Source organism: Vicugna pacos, chromosome 17 (assembly GCF_048564905.1).
Source record: "Vicugna pacos chromosome 17, VicPac4, whole genome shotgun sequence".
NCBI lineage: Eukaryota > Metazoa > Chordata > Mammalia > Artiodactyla > Camelidae > Vicugna > Vicugna pacos.
This window is the reverse complement of record NC_133003.1, coordinates 49,282,762-49,296,898: the sequence shown is the minus strand read 5'-3', so window position 1 is coordinate 49,296,898 and position 14,137 is coordinate 49,282,762. Positions and strand designations below refer to the sequence as shown.

Below are 14,137 nucleotides of genomic sequence, written 5' to 3'. Positions count from 1 at the left end.
CGTTCACTCTTTTCCTCATCATTCTAGAAACCAGGCAAGTGGCATGAACTGCACTGTCAAATTTTAAGGTTGAATCTTCATAAATTGTGTTTGAGGAGATCCAGGAGGTTGGGGGAATGGGAGGAGACGTCCAGTGATCACAGGGTGTAGCTGAAGGCTGGGGTAGCAGTGAGGGTGGCTGGGATTACATTGGGACAGGCTGAAGGTGTTTCTGAAAGGGTCACACCGCCCAGCCACGTACAGAGGGTCCCTGGAAGACTGCAAAATACTGCCCGAGGGCTCCTCCTTCTCCACCTGTAAGGCAGTGGGAAAGAAATGGTTTTGTGGCTACAGGAAAGGGGTGTGGTGAGAACCGCTGTCATCACCCGGCTTTCTGAGGTAAGCGGCCTGCAGGAGGGGGCAGGGAATAGAAAAGCCACCTGCCTAACACCCGGGGTGGGGTGGGGCGCTTTGTCAGTGCCGGGCACAAGGACCAACGTGGGAAGCCTCTGAAGAAGGGTTCGGGTGGAGATTCCTGAGGCCCGAGCATGATACACTCTGGGGGGGGTCCTGGGTCCAAAAGCACTTTGAAAATCTGATGAAAATGATAACAAACTATCCCCAGATACAAATGTACACACTAGAGTTTACCTACATCTCCAGGGCTTCCTGGGCTCTCAAGTCCATCCCTGGCCCCATCCCCAGCCTCGAGAACAGACCCTACTCTGGAGGGACCGGCAATCAGGAGCAGCACAATGGGGAGCTGCAGATGGGAAGGGCCAATTCCCAGGCTGAGGACCCCCAAAATTCCAACAGAAGAAGGGTGGTCTGATTCCTGAGAGCAAGACAATGGGGGTGAGGGGTGTGTGGTTCAACTGGTATGTGTGACCATACCACCCTTCTGCATCACCTAAGCTGCTGGCACCAAATTTCACTCTTCTTTGCATTATTTCTGCTAAAACTTCAGAGGAGACACACCCCTCTTTGGCTGCTGAGCTTTGAGACTGTTTCTTAAGTTCTTTTCAAGTTTCAGATTCCTCTCTCTGCTCCCAGTTCCTCTTCCACATCCCTTCGATCTGACCTGTCCCTGTCTTTCTGGTACCTTGGCAGCAAAGTCCCCAGCCAGCGCCTGGGGGAAGCTGTACCCACTGGAGAGAGTAACTCCTGGCCCTGTCCTCTGGCCTCACGGCTCCATAATCTGCCATTTTTGTACTTTCAGCTTAGCTCCCGACTGAAAAAGCAAGATGCCCTCTGAATGCTCTCCATTTACCTAATTAGGAGTGGCTGCTAATTCTGCACGAGGAGTGTTGCTCTGCGGGTTTTGCTAATGCAGTAACCAACTTTGGCACACAAAACAGATGTGGCTGACCTCTGTTCCCCATCTCTTAAGGGAAGAAACAAAGAGAAAGACGACTTGTCCCAATTCTAATCACCTAAAAGTCAAATACAAGAGTTGACAGGGAAAACGGCACAGGAGAACATCTCACCCTTAAATGCTTGAACTAAGTTTTTCTTTTAATTTTAATAATTTATCTTATTTAACCCAATAAATACAAAATACTGTATCAACATACTATCATTTACAAAATTATTAATATTTTACAATTTTTGGATTAAGTCTTCAAAATCCAGTGTGCATTTTTACACTTAGAGCACATCTCAACTAGCATGTTTTCAGCATTTAAAGGGAAATGTAATCCCATCCCAAAATAAAGTTGTGTTTTACCAAAAATACTCTACACTGCTTCAGGTATAAGATGTAAATTAACTGAAATGAAATAAAATCAAACATTTAGTTCCTCAGCCACACTTGCCACCGTGAACTGAGTTTTGGAGGAAGCAGGAAGCAGACACTTCTGAACACCCCTCCGCTCCCCTCCCCAGGCCGGCAGGCGGAGGTGCCTCCGAGGGTGTCCTGGTAACAAGCCCCGCTGCCACCGCCGGCCCGCTGGGAGCCCCATCTCTGAGGACCAGCTAGCTCCCCACTTCACAGCAGCAGACACGGTCCTTCTAGTTCACGGGTCTGCCTTCTCCACTGGCTGAGCTCCATGGGGACAAGGACCATCTTAGTCCTCTGTCCCCTAGAAGCTAACACAGGGTCCACGACTGCTTCCCCCAAGACCAGTGTCTTCCTACGGGGCTTGCACTCAGAAGCTGGGTGGGCACTTTTCTAGGTGCTGGGAGACGACAGGTGTTCAAACACACAACTGGAATAAAGCACATATGAGCAGGTATTCAGCAAGTGAACACCAACTGAGCCAGGGGAAGCTACAGGCTGTGAAACGGTACCACACCTCCTGCACAAGATGGAGCAAAGGCAGGAGAAAGCAGGATTAACGGCAGAGCCCTCAGCAACACTTACCGCCTCAGTCTCCTCACAATAATCCCTCCAACTCATCGCCCTCCCTCCGCAATCCGCTGCCCGAGGACTCTTTCTCCCAGGCCTGCCAGGTCCGTAAATGCTCACAACGCACCATCCCGTCCCTCTGCACTAAGCTGGTCAGGGCAGCCTTTCCCATGTGCATTCAGAAAAGTCCCTTCGTTGAGGTCTGCAGACCAACGGGTGAGAAATACCAGACGAGACAAAGCCACCCCGGGCTTCTCAGAGCCTCTCCTATGTCAACGTCCACGTACTGACGTGCTTTATGAATCTGGAGCTCGGGGGTCAGGCTGATCAAGGATGAGTTACTTCTCACTCTTACTAGACAAGTAATGCCTTTCACAAGCATATCCTTAAAACTACTGTTCTACGGAACACACTTTGGGCAACACTGGTTTGGGTACTTCCTACTTAATTTCTAGCGACCAGCACTATGCTCCACGGAGCAGTGGTCCTTCCACTGGAGTTCTGATAACTTACAGGAACAGCAACCTTTCAGAGGGGAAGAGGGAATAAATAGCTTGAAGATGATCAATTTCTGGAACTTAACTTCCGTACATATTTCTCCCTAAAATCAACCTGCCCATGGAGGCCTGCGGCCGAGTCTGCTTTCCCACCTCCCCTTTCACATCTGTCCTTCTTCCATTTTATGAGAGAAACGCACGAAGGGACGGAAACAAGCCTGGTGTCTCTCCTCCCCACTGCCCTGGCCCTTGCCCACTCACACTGGGAGGCTGGAGCCGGAGCCCGTGAGCCACCAGGACTGGAGTGCCCGCACTCAGGCACTGTTAGATGAAGAGACACTACGTCCCTGCTCCCCTCCCCTCTTCCAGGCTTCCCCACGTTAGTCCACTCCTTCTGGATTATTAATCTTCCTCAAAAAAATCCATTTCCGTCCTGCATTTCCCTGCTCAGAAATCAGAGGCTCTCCGGGTAAATGTAAACACCCCGGCCGCAGTCAGCCTCCTGTGTTCACTCCCTTCCACCCTCGGCTCTGAGGTGGACCTTCCACTCCAGTCGGGCAGGGAGTCTCCCGGCCTCCCTCATGCCTGTCCCCTCGGGAGCACCCTCCCTCCCTCCTGCCAGCCAGCATTCTGCTTATCCTCCAGCACCTCGGCCGCACCACGCCCGCCCACTTCTTGAGGCCATGTCTGTCCGTCCACACTGCTGCCTGCCCTGGTTGGAGGGAGGTCTTCTCCCACCACGCCGTGCGACCCTCACCTGCAGTGTGGCAGCCTGAGAGAGTTGTGTCGTAAGTTTAAACCCCAGCTCTCAGGTTGTGTGAAGTAAACGTGGGGAATCTATTGAACCACTTTGAGCCTTCGTTTCATCTGCAAAATGGGACCATCAAATACACCAAAGGATAATAAAGAGGTGCATGAGATCATACTGGGGAGCCAATTAACATCAGTCACTAGAATACAAGCCCCGTGAGGGTAAGGACTTGTGTCTACTTTATATGCTGATGTATCTTAAGACCTGAAGCAGCGCCCAGAACATGATACATATTCAGTAAACACTTGGTGAATGATATGCTTGAAGGAATGAACAAACAACAATGTATTAACTCACTTAATCTACTCTACTCATAAACCTCTGATGTAGGCGAGGTTATTTTTCCCAGTCCACAGAGAGGAAGGCCTTGCACAGGCAGGAAGTAACACAGCCAGGACCTGAACCCAGGCAGCCTGGCCTGGGAACGTAGGGTGGGGGACTCTGGTGGGATGCTCCCTCCCGTACCTAGACTCGTCCTCGACAGTGGTATCAGAATTGGTCTGCTTCTCTGTGCTTCCCGGAGCACCAGGGACCCAGTAACCACTTGACACTAGGCTGGTGAATGCCAAGAACAAGATGATCCTCTGCTCTGCACTAAGTCAGTTCCCCCACGAGAGGGTCTCAGAGCGCGCGTGCGAGGCCGTGCCGTGTTCTTACCTTGCCCTTGAACAGGATCACCGGGCAGACGAACCGTCCCCTGCACCTGGCTGTCTTGCTGCGGTTGACCAGATCTTGCAACTTGCTCACTTGCACAGTGCTCTGAAACCTAACGGGGGGCGAGAGGGGCAGGTCAGCCTGCTTCTGCACGTGCACTGTGTGTGTGCGTGTTCACGCAGACTCCACATTAGGTCTGCGTGTGTGTGAATACTCATTTAATAAACGCTCAGATTCCTAAATTCTAGGCCATGGATATATAAAGTTCTTCAGGAAAAGAAAAGAAAAAAAGGCTATACTATAGATGTTAAAACTGAAATCATCCTGATTTCAGACGCTTTAAGATGAAAAACAAAGTGAGCTACCCTGAAGACGTATATAAAATACAGAAATACATAGAGCAAACCAAATGTTGAATATGTCTAGAGTGTTCAGTTTTTGACTCCCAAAGTAAGAAAACAGGTGTGCTGGGGACCCCCTGGAAATCACAGGGCCATTTCTGTGAACTTTCAGAGGGCAGGATGAGATGAAGGTTCACATTCCACACGGCTGTGAGCCTCTACCTCACCAACAGTCCAAATACTTCTAACAGTCCAAAAGGCCACCAGGGCAGCCAGTGCTGGAGCAAAGGAAGCAGGAGAGAAGCTACAGGTGGCACTGAGAAGCATAGTCATTAATGCAACAGGTTTGGTAAGGGAGCTTCTAGAAGGTGAAAAAAATAGGTTCACATTAAGCAAGTCACCCCTACATTAAATCATGTCAGATCAGCAGACCCCTAAAATAAGGCTCTACTCTCATAGATTCACCTACCAATTCTTAACAAAAAGCTCGAAATCAACCAGCCAGAGCTTCTGGCAGCAAGAGAAACAAGAGGCAGGACAGTGAGAGTGGGAAGCTATCCCAGCTAGGCAGGGTAACCGAGGAGAGAGGAAGTCACTCATGCTCCCTCCCTACAAGGGGTGAGCTTCCAGGTCAAGTCCCTGAGGGTGTTTAATGCCTTCCACGGCCCAGTCCATCGAGGACTCCCATGATACTGCCCAGCACGTGCACACAAATGACTATTTCAGAATGAGTGAGTTCAGTGATTTCGAAACATCTGTGGTACTTTTTAAAGCATATCTGGATGCTGTTGGCATTAATAGCCTTTCAAAAACACTGCTAATTTCTTAGTAGCCTTCATAGACATATTCTCAAGCCAGTTACTAACAAAATAACTACAAGTAAGGATTTCAAATTGGAAGTTAAAAAGGGGCTTCAAATAAACACCTGGACAAAAAGTTTGCTGATCTTGGAAAGAGAACAAGGGATAGATAAAGGAAGAGTTCTTACACTTCCAATGGTGTATTTTTCTCATTTCTGATTTAAGATGTTATCTTTTTCATTCTTATTAAATCTTTATTTTGTTTTAAATCACAAAAGTATTACATCCTTACTATAACCGATTCAAATAATAGAGAAGTGACTACATAAGATGTTATTTCTATAATGGAGATTTTTTCCTTTTTCAAAGGAAGAATGGCAAACTTGAAGAGGCAAGGGTGCCTCTTCAAGGCGCCTGTAGGATGACCTGAGCCAACTAGCCAGGCCCTAGAAAACACACTGCTCACTGAAAACCAAGTTCTGCAACCTTCCTCTCACTTAGATCCTCTGTGAAATAAAAAGGCACCTCCATGAAACAACCTTCTAATTGAACTCAGATGCCATGAGAATATAAAATAGAGAGCACACACAGTACTGCTCACAGCAGTCTTCCTCTCACGTTCCGGTGGCCCCAGGCCATTTGCATCGATGTGGTCAGGGCCATCTGATTCAAGGGACTCTCACCGAGCTCACACCAGTAGCTCCCTCAGCTCTAAATGCCTTGAAAGTGCCTTTGATTCTCCCAGGTTGAATCCTTCGATTCAGCAAACTCTCCACAAAACTGCGGTAGATATCAGGCCAGGGTTTCCCTCTTAGGGGCTCTGGGCAGTCTCATGTGAAGTCAGACTTCACATTTTCTTGTTAGGCTAGCTGGTGGTTTATTTTCCTGGGTCCCCTGCTTAAGGAACGAATTCAGTTTCTGTTCTCAGTGGTTCCTGTTTTCACTTTCGTGATCTCTTGGCCATAGGATCTTTTTCTTACTGAGCTAAGCACTGAGCTGTGTCTGACACATGATGCGTGTATCTGAATGAATAAAAGTGCGCTTGTATATTCATGCTTGTCTTGTGGGATCTGCTGCTATCTCTGGGGAGACAGTATCAGAACTGAGTTGAACTGCAGGACCCCTAGCTGGTGTCGGAGAACAGCCCCCTACCACACACACACACGAGCTGGAACTGGAGGAAGAACTTTAACTACTAACTCCCAGTGCCTCACTTGCCCTCATTCTGGCCTTCTTATCTGGCCAACTGTCATTGCTCATTTATTGGTCTGTTACCCACCAGACCTAAAGGTAAAGGGACTTCATCTCTCTGGTAGGGCTTCCAACTGGATCCCTGGGGTCGGCCACATGGCAACAGCTGGTCTTGTTGACAAACACATGTCTTGGCCTTTCAGAGATTCTTATCCTGGATTGCATTCCCAGATGATGAGCTAAACTGGGGAGGCTGGTTAACGGGACAAAATCACTTCCTGAGTCCAGTTCTACCCTGTGTAACTCAGTCTGGATATATGGTAGTGTCATGGCCTGTAAGGCAAAACCCAGCTAGACAAAGTGGGAGGGCCGTGGTGGTGACAGAAAGAAGAGACAGGCATACAGTTTCTATCATCGCTGCATCATCTGCTTTTTTAAGACATTCCGTCTTCTGAGTGAACCCACCACGACCCTATGGGGGAGCACACTTACAGACACCACACTCAGATGAGGAAATTCCTCCGACCTGGCACCTCCTCTGCTGTAAAGCCTTCCCAGGTCCACTGTGGTTCCCAGGCTACAGAAAATTTAAGACTCACCCAGGGAGCTCTCTGAGAACGTAGATTCTGGAAATTTCAATTCAGGGGCCCTGGAATTTGTGATTTTGACGAGTGCTCAGGGGACACTAGCACAATAACCACTAACACCCAAGTCCACTCTCCTAGGCCTGATGATCAAGACCCTACGCAAGCTGGTCACTAAGGACATTTCAGGGAAACTCCTACTTCCTACTCGTCCTTCCAATTCCAGCTGAAAGGCACCTCCATCACAGGGCCTGCCCACTCACCCCCCCAGGCAGAAGTGACTCTTTTTCCCAGTTTATCTACAGCAGCACGTTTTGTTTGTTTTGTTTTTGGGAGGGGAGGTAATTAGGTTTATTTATTTATGTATTTATTTAATGGAGGTGCTGGGGATTGAACCCAGGACTTCATGCATGCTAAGCCCGTGGTGGTAGAGCACCGAGCTATATCCTCCCCCTCCACAACAGTGCTTTTCAAACCTTACTGTGCATACAAATCACTGGGCCATCTCGTTACGCTGTGATTTTTGATTCAGTGGCTCTGGTGCTCAAGATTCAGAATCTCTAGCCAGGTCGTGGGTGCACGGGCAGGTAAGTTCTGAGTAGGGAGAGCTGCTGCCCTTTGCCACGTGGCTGTACCATAGCACTCATCCTAACAGTGCAGCCATGGGGCCAGGCTTCCACAGATACAGTATTGTCAGCAGCTCCTAGAATTCCCTTCAAATCAACAGCGAGCAGGGAGACTAGGGGAACATACTTTGAGATCAACATAAAGTACTTCCTGGAGCCTCAGTGTTGTGATTACTTCAGTGTCAAACACCTGCTACCATTTACTGACTCCCTATGGGCTGCATCCTGGGCCAGGTGCTCTGTGTCTGCTCAGGTGTGAATTGCTGTCAGAAAGACAGAAAGAACTAAGGTCCCGGTAGGCCTTCAATAAACTTACTTAATTAGTAGTTCTTATTTCTAATTCTTACAGCAAACGCATCAGACTTGTAATACCTCATTTATCAGCAGGAAATACACCAACCACTTCTCTACAGGTAGAAACTTACTGATGAGAAAACTGAGACAAAGAGGTTTAATAATCTGCCCAAGTTAGTTACACAGCCAGCAAGTGGGGGGCAGCCAGCATGTAGAGTGAAGCAGTCTAACCCTGGACCTCATGCTCTTAGGATCTATATATGGTTAACTGCCCTTAAGCATGTCGACAAAGCATACCTCTCACTCACACTTTCTTTAAAAAGGACACTGAGGTTCAGAGAGGTGAGCCGTGAAGTCAGCTCTTAGAACAATGAGTTACAGGATGGGAGTGAAATAGGAGCCCATGGCTGAGACTCCCAACCCTGACTTCTACGCTGAGCTACCTGGCCAATCTATCCAAAGAAAACAGAGATGCCAATAAGGCTTAACACCTGGGGAAAGTGAGTCAGCCCTGCCCTGCTGCAGACTTCCTGACCCTGCGGACGAACTGTCAAGGCCTCCCTGGATGGGCCCACTTGTGTTACATGATGCTCACGTGTCTTTCTCCTTCTCAGAACTCTCGTACTCCAGGAACACGATGTGCTGGGGGTAGTGGCCACAGATATCCCCATTCACATTCTGGATCACGCTGTAACAGTAGTCTCGGCCAAACAGCTCCAGACACCTCTTCTCAATGCGCTCCACCTGCACAGAGGAGGAGACCTGAGCATAAAGAAGATTCTGGGGTTCTGAGTGTGAGAATTAGGTGTTCCTTGACCTGGAGAGGTCACTGGGAATGACCATGCCTCTGTGATTATAATTCAGTGCTGGAAAGAGACATGTTGCTGGGTCAAGAACCCAAAGTTCCGATCCTCTCAATTCTGCAGTGAAATTGTGTATGTTAAGCATTTCAAGGCAGGATTACAGCTTTCCTCAGATTCTGAAGAGGGTCCACAATCCACAAAATATGAAGAACTCTTGCTCTAGGTTTACTTTAACTGGCACTAATCCATTATCTTCCTTTGGCTGCAGATTCTTCCTCATTCTCCGGCCATAGATCAGCACCTAGAAGCTCTAGTTAGTGTAATGAGTACAAGCTGCAGACAAAGCTGATAATACAATTTGCTTATGAAATAGAAGAAAAAGCTCCCTTAAAACTGCTCCTGTTTACTCAGTTCAGGGGAAGACCTACTAAGAGAAAGACGTAAGATCTGTAACATCTCAAGAAATCTGCAAAAGACCTGCAAGAGATCAAGAGTTTAACACCAGCTACAGTGAAAAGTCGGGTATAACTTCTGACAACCATAATCTTCAAGGGTGTGTTAGATGGAAGAGGGGCCCAGCAAAAACCACTAACCCTCTAGTCACCCAGAAGACCAATGCGAAAAGAAAAACTCACAGTGGTTTAAACTAGGAATCTTTGAATTTCAAAGTACATGAGTATCATTAAGAAGCCTGTTAAAAAATACAAATTCCAGGTTCCCACTCTCAGAAATTCTCACTCAGTAGGACCGGGTGGGACCAAGGAACTTTTCTTTTTAATAAGGATCCCAGATGATGCTGAAACAAGTGGTCCTCAGGCTAAGCACTGAAAAATACTTCCCCGTTTGGAGAGTGGGGAAGAGCCATCATTACTCAAGTCTTCCCTGGGTCACTCCAGACACTAGCAGATGCCAACTACAGTATGTCCCAGCATAGGTAACCCCTGGAGCCAAAGCAGTTTCATGGCCCAGGAAACAGAATCCCACTGGAAAACCTGATGCTAAACCTGCCAAAACCACGTGTGGAATGAAAGATGGGAGAGTCAGCAAGATTCCCAACAGACTGCCAGACAGTGCCTAGAATGGGAAGCCTTCCAAGTCTGGCAATAAGGGGACTGAAGGGAATCCCAAGGATAGGGGTAAAAAGAAAAAAGAGGAGACTTGCTTCTGATGAAGAAACAGAGGGAGTGTGGGCTGTCTTCCAGCTCTATGGGAGAAGGAAAGGGATGGGCCTAATTTTCAAGTCATGCTGCAACCGTGTAAGGAGGCGACACACTCGGTTTATCTCTTGGCTCCATTCTGCCCCAACACTCCAGCCCCTTCATTCTCCCCTCTAACCTGAAGAAATCCTCTAGACATTTTCAAATCTAGACCTGAGGGCTTTGGTCCTCACACCTGATGCAGGGGAATAACCCTCCTCAGCTCCTCCTCCCTAATCTCTGAACATGGTTCCTCCAAACTCCTTGTCTCAAACAAAAGGTCATCTTTCCTTGGCTTATTCTGACCCCAGTTCCTCCTTTTAGGTTTTTAAACCCGACCCTTACTCTTGGGCTCCAGACCCTGGGAACTTTCCCTCTCTCTCCTTTCTCTGACCCCTGACCTCAGCCTTTCCTCAGAAACTTCCCAAGCCAGACACCTTCCCCTCCTGCTTATCTCGACTCCGGACTCACCTTTGAGCCGCCCGTCCCGCTGCAGTCCTTGGCCCGGTACTGAGTCCGGGAGAACTCCTCCAGCAGCTCTCCGAGCCCCGGCTCCTGCGGCTGCGGGTTGCCCGAAGAAGCTGAGGACCCCGTCGAGGCGGCCGCGGCGGCCCGAGCGCCCGCCATGGCCTAGCCCCGCGTCCCTTTCAGCGCCCCGCGTCCCCCTCAGCACGGCTCAGCCCGGCCCATGGCACCTGGAGGGACCCACTCCGAGTCCGGAACCTCCCGAGTCGCCTCAGCCACCGCCTTCCACTTCCACTTCCGGCCCCGCCCCACCCTGCCGGATGTTTACGCCGGCGCTGACCAATCAGAGCCCAGGGCTCGCGCCTTGCCCCACGATCGCCGGCCCACCCCGACGCGGAGCGGTCCAAGCGGTCTCCGCGGAGGGGACCGCGGCCGCTCACAGAAACCTAGTGCTCCGCCCACCCCGGGGTTTCCCGGGGAAGTCGGGCTAAACCACTGGGGGGTGGGGGGTGGGCAGCGCGGGAACTAACGGGAAAGAACCAGGAAAAAAGCGTGCAATGAACCATAACCGGAGACGAGGCGGGAACTCTTGGGGGCAACAAATTAGTGTTGGCAACCATAGCAATAATAGTAAGTATTAATAAAATAGCATTTCCTAGGGCAGTTTGCTTGCGCTGCTTCTCACAACACCCTGTGATTATAGTGCTGCAACAGTCAGCCCATTTTATTGAAGAAACCGGGGCTCATGACTGGCTTGAAATTCTGTGATAAAAAAGCCCCATATTATTTTTCTTTTTTTGTTAATGGAGTGTTTCAAACATTCACGGAAATGGAGACAATAGTATAATGAACACTCATACATCCATTACCTGGTATCAAAAATAATCAACATATACCAATCTATCTTGTTTAATCAATGTTTCCCCATCCAGTAGCATTATTTTAAAGCACATCTTATTATTTAATTTGTGAATACTTTAGTATTTATCTCTAACAGGTTAGTGATGTGAAAAAAAATAAAGATTAAGAAAGACACTTCAGGTGTTAAAACAAACTTTAATACTGCATGAAGTGGCCAGTGTTTGTCCAAAGGGTCCAGAGACCGGCAAAATGGGGCTGAAGGCAGGACACTTACATAGGATAAAAAATAAGGAACAAGGAAGAGAAAAACAGAAAATGAATAAAGAACAAGGAGGTAAGTATAGAGCCCAGAGTTGGCTTGGTGTTTGGAGTTGACTGACTAGATATACTGTGTTTCTGATCAAGCAGAACATTTACAGAGACACAAAAGTTATCTAAGTTTTGGTTTGTTGACATGGCACCCTTGGCAGGAGTGGCTCCATCTTTGGCCCAGAAATTTATTTCAACAGTTCCCCATTTTGATCATCCTGTGATCATTCAAGAAGTTTGGTCAAAAAAATCCAGTGTTAACATGACCCACAGTTACTACTGCCTCGTCTGGTCTCAGTGTAGTAGTCATAGGCGGTGACGTCAGGCTTGTATTCTTGGAGCAGGTTACCTTCTGTTCTCTTTCATCATTCGAGTCAGTTAGAGACCATCTGTCAATGGCTTCCCACATGCATTAAAAAAATTTTTAAGCGTCCAAGCTTATGAGGAAGACAATAATATTATGAGCAACAAAACAATGTCCATGGTTTGGAGAGTATTCGTGAGCCAGGGTCCCTATGATGCAAACCAGCTAGAAAACTTGGGACACTTCTTAAGCCAGTTGGCCTGTTTTTGCATTTCATGTATTTCGTGTAACTATGTCTCCACTTCTCCAGAAATGTTTATCCAGCAAGCTTGTTCCAGAGAAACAGAGGCACTGGAAATCAGGAGAAGTTTGTGGCAGGCATAAAGAACGACAGGATTAGCAGCATCAAAGCAAATCCAACAGTTGGGTTTTTTCCTCCTTTGCAAATGGCCTGAGATATGTGAATACTTATCTTTCCAGGCCAGAACAAGGCAAAAGGTGGAGAAAAGAATCATAAAGACCCTCAGGATGGAAGAATTAGGAAAAGGATGGTCAGAGGAGGAAGGAGGGATGGAAGGAAACATTCTTAATCTGACTTCTTGGGAGGAAGCAGTCTACCTCAATATTGGCCACCTCTCTTTCTAGTCAACTTGATTTTGGGGTTTCTGGCGTTTACACAGGGCCAGACAGGCGGGGTCTTCTTTAGTTATGAAATATGTACCTAAGTTTTGACACCTTGTAATTTGGCAGTGGTGGTAGTGATCAAGACTACTTGGTAGAGTCCTTTCCAAGAATCTCACTTTGGCAAAAGCATTAAATTAAAACAATAATTGCCTGTAAATGAAAAAGGACTTTAAAATGCCCACAGCTGGAGATCAGATGAGAGTTTATTATAATGGAATTGACAAGGAAATTTTGTTATTTCTGTGACACCCAATTTTTTTTTACATTTTTTTTATTGAGTTATAGTCATTTTACAATGTTGTATCAAATTCCAGTGTAGAGGACAAATTTTAAGTTATACATGAACATATATATATTCATCGTTACATTTTTTGACACCCAACATTTATAAGATAACTGGAATTATGACTGATAACATTCTATCAGATTCTTAGGAATTTTATATAATTTCTGGAACACTTGTGTTAATAACATACCCATACAAATATAAGCTAAACATCACTTCTTACATGACAATGTTTCCTATGTAATTTAACATATCAAATGAGCCAATTAGCTCAACATTTCTCTTTCTATAGGGAGAGAGAACAAATATTCTAGGGGCCCTTTGGAAAATCCCAAAGTTGGTTCAAGGTAAAAAAAAACTTCATTTAGAATTTGATTTTGAGAAGGGAAGTTTGTCAAAAATATCCATTTAAACAGAGTGACAAGACTTCAAAGGCAAGTACAGAAAGTTACATAATTGTAAAAAAAAAACAAAAACCCAAAACCCAAATCCTTAGTTCTTTTAAGATTGAGGGTTTTCTTAAGTGATCAAAGGCCTGATAAATGTAACAGTAAATACAGTCAAATACAGTAAATTATTTTGGTAAGACACAAAATCTTTGCTTTCCAGGCAGACTACTTAAAAGGCACCTTCTCTCACCATAGCCTTTCCTCTTTTTTTCCCCTCCAGGTAAGAATGAACTCCCTGAAGGGTGCATTTCAAAGTGTTGCCCTCAGTTCCTAGAGAAGAGCAATTAGAACTTTAAAATCTCAAAAGGCACAGAAAAAGAATGTAAATTCCTCCAGGAAAGACTTTTGTTTCCTAAACTCAGAATTTTACGGAAAAGATAAATAGGGCAGTTTTGGGAAATGGTAAAAAGGATGGGTGGGCTTTTGTTCTTGTAGTAAGACTAGGACGGCTGTTTTTAATTCCTCAGAGACCTGGGTTGCATTGAGCTCTGTTTAAATAAACATCATCCTTTTATGTAAATCATTCTGGATTTAGATTGAGCTTATTAAATGTTACACACAAAGTGAAAACAAACAAACAAACAAAAGACGTGGGTTGCAATTTGAATGATCTCATAGGCTGACCCATCGTCCAACTACTTTATCCCCAATTTCCT

The 14,137-nt window shown here is 46.8% G+C and overlaps 1 protein-coding gene across 6 annotated transcripts in view; it reads right to left on the bottom strand.

Annotated features, from left to right (window-relative positions):
• MTMR14 (myotubularin related protein 14) overlaps positions 1-10,892 on the bottom strand; it is a 40,580-nt gene extending 29,688 nt beyond the window's left edge. For all 6 annotated transcript variants that reach the window (XM_006206830.3, XM_006206831.3, XM_015241436.3 and 3 more), the window contains exons 1-3: positions 10,595-10,892; positions 8,720-8,868; positions 4,292-4,400 (exon numbers count right to left, since the gene is read on the bottom strand). In XM_006206830.3, the coding sequence (XP_006206892.1) occupies positions 4,292-4,400; positions 8,720-8,868; positions 10,595-10,750 (414 nt within the window). In that variant the 5' untranslated portion in view covers positions 10,751-10,892. The remainder of the gene's footprint in view (positions 1-4,291; positions 4,401-8,719; positions 8,869-10,594) is intronic.
• Between the last annotated feature and the right edge of the window lie 3,245 nt (positions 10,893-14,137).